Consider the following 4,750-nt stretch of genomic DNA (forward strand, 5'->3'; position numbering starts at 1 on the left):
AACAGGTACAAAGTAGAGGAGATGAAGTCTCACCAACCTCGCTTCCTCCTAAGGCGCATCCTGGCTCTACTTCTCCAAACTTTGTGTGTTCGTCTGCTAGTCGGTGGTACCTCCAATATGCTTTGCCAATACCATAATTCAAATGCATCCATTACTTTTCAGTCTTCCTTATTTATTGATCAGCTTTCACACACCTATGAGGCGATTAAAAAATACTGTGGTGGCGCTATAGGAAAATGTAGTTTTTAAGGAAATCAGATAGTGTCTGACTCTCAGAAAGAATAGCCTCTGAGATCTTAAAGGATTGTCTTCAAACAAGCAGTCATTTAAGTGAAGCATCAACTAAGTCCACATGGAAGAAGCATACCAGCCTGTGTGATCCAAGGATTGTAAGTAATAAAATCCAAATCTGGAGGAGGAAACGGTATCAGAGTTTCAGTTCTGAACAGCCACCAGTTTACCGAAAGCTACGGATGACAGTGAAAGCCAAGGTTTATCTTCAAGGTATCCACATGAATCAAGCCTCCAGTGACCCCCTCTGACCACAGTCCCGGGATGTGAATAGCCTTGCTATCAGACAGAGAGCACTGTAAACGTGATGATGGTAGATGTGGTGAGGTTAAAATGTACCAACACCTTATCGTGTGTTCTCCATTTTGACCCATTTAAAATTTCTTCAAGTTTTTAATATTTTCTGCCATCTTTTCAACTGAACCTTTTCTCTGTTTTATTTTGTCATCGTTAGTTTTGTATGTTTGTTTCTTGTTTTGTATGTTTTTCTGTATAAGAAATTCAGTAGAAGTAAATCTGTAAGATAGTAACTGGATTAATAATTATCTAGGGGCATTGAAGAAGAGGTTGGGGGAAATAGGGAGCTAACAACAACGACTACAAAAGAGAAGAACATGTTCTAAAATTGAGTGTGGTGATGATTGCACAACTCTTCATAATATGATTGAACTACTAAATTGTAGGTTATGTGAACTACATGCCATCAAAACTATTAAAAATATTCATTACAAAATAAAAAACAGCATGACTTGAGTCAGGTGTACCTTAGTCGCAATGAAAGGGGCTTTGTCCAATTACAAATGCTCAGAACCACACTTTTAAGAAAAGCTCACTATTTATACAGGAGGCACAAGGCCAGTGCCTTGAATCCACTAGTCGCTCACGGGAGAAAGAGAGGGATCTGCCCCGTCGAGGTGTGACCTCTCAGACCCAATGGGCGGTTCTCCTCTGTCCTACAGGCTTCCAGGAGCCAGAACGGACTGGAGGGCAGAGGGTTGGGTTTCCCCCCCTTTCTTCTTTTGTTTGTTTAGCCGATGTGTATGAATGAACAAGTGGATAACTCTCTTCAACCTTTTTTTGGCTCCTAGATCACCTGCAAATTGTCACTGTTGCTGTTAGGTGCCATTGCGTCGGTTCTGACTCACAGCGACCCTACACAACAGAACGAAACACTGCCCAGTCCCGCGACACCCTCACAATCGTCCTTTGTTTGAGCCCCTGGTTGCGGCGGCCACTGTGTCCATCCATTGTGTAGAGGGCCTTCCTCTTTTCCACTGTCCCTCTATCCAACATCATGTCCTTCTAGGTGGTATGAATACATGAGTTAGGAAAAGAACATACATGTGTGTTTATTTCTTTTCAGTCTTCAATATTTTTAATTAATATGCATTATTGTACATATTACATGCATATATAGATAAAGGAGCTCTGGGGTTACGGTCAGTTAAGTCTTGGACTGCTAACCTAAATGTCTGTAGTTCAAACCTCCCAGCTACTTGTCAAGAGAAAGATGAGGCAGTTTGCTTACACAAGGATCTATATCTCTGGCACCCTACAAAACAATTCTACTCCGTATGGTGTTGCTATAGGTCACAATCCACACCAAAGCAGTAGGTCTGGGGCTTTTTTTGTTGGTTTTTTTTTTTAGGTTAGTACATATATTCATTTAACTTACTAAAAAGTGAGTCTGTGGACTGGAGGGTTACATGTAATTTTTAAAAATCAGCAGTTTGCTAAAGCCAAATCAATGCCTTCTAAAACAGTCAAAATATGATTCTGTAGACCAGAGACTATCTAGCCCCAAAGATGTCTTTAAAACAAAAAATAAAGGCAAACTAAAAACAAAACAAAACAAAAATAAAAAACAACCCAACCCCATTGCCAACAAGTCAATTCTAAGAGCATCACGGTAGGGCAGAGTACAACTTCCCAGGAGGGTTTCCAAAGCTGTGTGGTCTTTACGGCAGCCGACAGCCAAATCTTTCTCCCGCAGAGCGGCTGGTGGGCTGGAACCGCTAATCTTTCAGTTAGCAGCTGAGTCATTAACCATTGTACTACCAGGACTCTTTAAAGATGTCTTCATCACTTTATACATCTAAGAGGGAGGACATGCCTCACATTTAGCCAGGAGCTTAGTTTTGGGCAAGCTTAATTATTGGTCTATCTTAACCCTATTAGTTTGACAATACAGTTTCTTGCTAACTTTGACTGGGTGGGGCTTAAGGGAGGGTGTTTGCTATGGATAGACTATGCCTATTGAAAGTTCACAAGGTGAAGGAGATGAATGGAATAGAAGATACCATTTACCCCATCCTACCACTCCTGTCTCTGAAATGGTCATTTTAATTTCTATCAGTAATCAACGAATAAAATGCACACAGCCAAATCTTTAAACTGCAAAAGCCATCTTACATGAACAGGACAGTGTTCGGCAGCAACTTTAGGCTTGTGCACTTGGTCTGTTTCCATCTCCCTGCGCTACACCCTGGAACGACTTTTATATCACTAGAGATAGCTTTTAATAGCACTGCACTCCCAGGGAGTCCTTGAGTAGTGCCAACAGTTAGTGCACCTGCTAACTGAAAGGTGAGTGGTCAGTCTGCTGGAAGTGCCTTGGGCGAAAGGCCTGGTGAGCTAGCTCTGACAAATCAGTCATTGAAAACCTCTAAGGCGTAGTTCTACTCTGACACACACACGGCTCACCACGAGTTCGAATTAACTGTATGGCAACTAGGGTTTTTTATGATCTTCGGGCCTATGCCCAAGCACACTGTAGCTTAAACTAAGAGGGGGGAAGCATGTGGCTCATCCTGAAATTTTGCTATTGCACTAGGTGAGCTCACTCACTCACTCACCTCCCATAGAGTTCATTCTGACCTACAGCAATCCTAGCAGGACAGAGTAGAGCTGCCCTGTGTGTTTCTGAAATTGTAGCTCTTTACAAATGTAGAAAGCCTCATCTTTCTCCCATCAAGTGGCTGGTGGTTTTGAACTGCAACCTTGCGGTTTGTAGCCCAATGAGTAACCACTATGCCACCAGGGATCTTTACCTAGGTTCCCTCAAAAATACCTGTTTTTGTGGCTTCTCTGCATGGCTGGTCCCCAACCCCACGTACATTCACACATACAAGAAGAGCTGCAGCTGGCCTGTAAGGAAGAAGGCAGAATGAATACCTGGGATACTCTCTAGTTTTCTTCTGAGCTCTTCATTTTCCTGTTGCAGTGAAATAACCTCTTGCTCCAACTCTTGGCAACGAGGGCAGTAGCCTTCCTCTTCCTCCTCCTCTTCCTCTTCGGGCAGGGTGGATGAGGACGGATGACCATGTGATTCGGAGGTGGCTGGGGAGGTCCAGCCGCCCAGTGTGTGCACGGGAGAGGTTGACAGAGGATCCACGTCAGCCAGGTGGCCATACTCACTGACCGATGAGGTGTTGGGAGTCGGGAAGCTCCCGGAGAGCAGGTAGTTTTGTAGGGAGTCTGTGAAAACCCTCAAAAAGGCCGAGGTTTGTTGTTTCCTTTGCACATATTGCATCTCTATATCTACATTGTCTGAGGTCTGACTGTGGACTCCTTTCCCAACATGGCACTGCTCCTGCCTCTCGTTGTAACTCGAGCCTTCCTGCTTCACGCAAGACACCAGCGATTGAGAATGGTTGGAGTCCAGGAGCTTTCCTCCGCAATTTAAGAGGCTGAGAACTCGGCTGCACTGCTGGGCAAAGGCATCCAGGATCATGCGACTCTCTGAAAGGAACCAGGAGACAGGTCAGAGACAGCCAGCCAAAGGAGGGGCACGGTTCCACAATCACTTTACGGTTCACGGCTGGGACTCTAATAATACGCGTTTCCCCTCTGGGGCAAACCAAGGGCCCACAGGGAATTGGCGATGGGTGGCAAACAGCTTCCTATTGTCCTGCCTTGGGTGCAGAGCCTGACCACACTGGAAATAGATGGATTGCAACTTTGGCCATAGCGCAAACCACCCTGCATGGGTCTCCCCTCACACCTTCGGCTTCATTAATATCCTTATTCTAATGAATCGAGCCAGCCACCGCAGACTCAATTCGTCATTGATAGGAGGACTTACAGCAATCATTACTTCTATTTCTGGAGTGCCCTCATGCCCTTGCTATTAATCAGCTGATACAATCCCTGCCGAGAGTGCGCTGCTCCCAGATGCAAACTGAAGAAGAGAGAGAAGTCTTTTTGAAGAGGTCCCTGGGAATCTAAGGTAGAGCTAGCGGCCCCGGGAAGACAGAGCCACCTCAAAGCAAAACCGCATGTGCCACTCGGTGTCTCTGGCCCATTATTCCTCCTGACTGAACATGTAATGTCTCTACAGACTTGGATTGTTGTCCAGGCCCAAGTTTAGGCTGGCCTCTGTCAGTCTCAGGACATGACCGAAACTCCTGAAAAGATGCGTGGCCTGGGTGCAGAGTCCCCGCACCTGGATCCTAAGGGT

At 45.1% G+C, this 4,750-nt stretch overlaps 1 protein-coding gene across 1 annotated transcript in view; it reads right to left on the reverse strand.

The window, feature by feature from the left end:
- BEND4 (BEN domain containing 4) overlaps positions 1-4,750 on the reverse strand; it is an 84,174-nt gene that overhangs the window by 33,562 nt on the left and 45,862 nt on the right. The window contains exon 2 of the mRNA XM_004703147.4: positions 3,466-4,032. Within this exon, the coding sequence (XP_004703204.2) occupies positions 3,466-4,032 (567 nt within the window). The remainder of the gene's footprint in view (positions 1-3,465; positions 4,033-4,750) is intronic.

This window comes from Echinops telfairi, unplaced genomic scaffold (assembly GCF_000313985.2).
Source record: "Echinops telfairi isolate 266 unplaced genomic scaffold, ASM31398v2 ScPeMD7_7468;HRSCAF=8506_0, whole genome shotgun sequence".
Taxonomy (NCBI): Eukaryota; Metazoa; Chordata; class Mammalia; order Afrosoricida; family Tenrecidae; genus Echinops; species Echinops telfairi.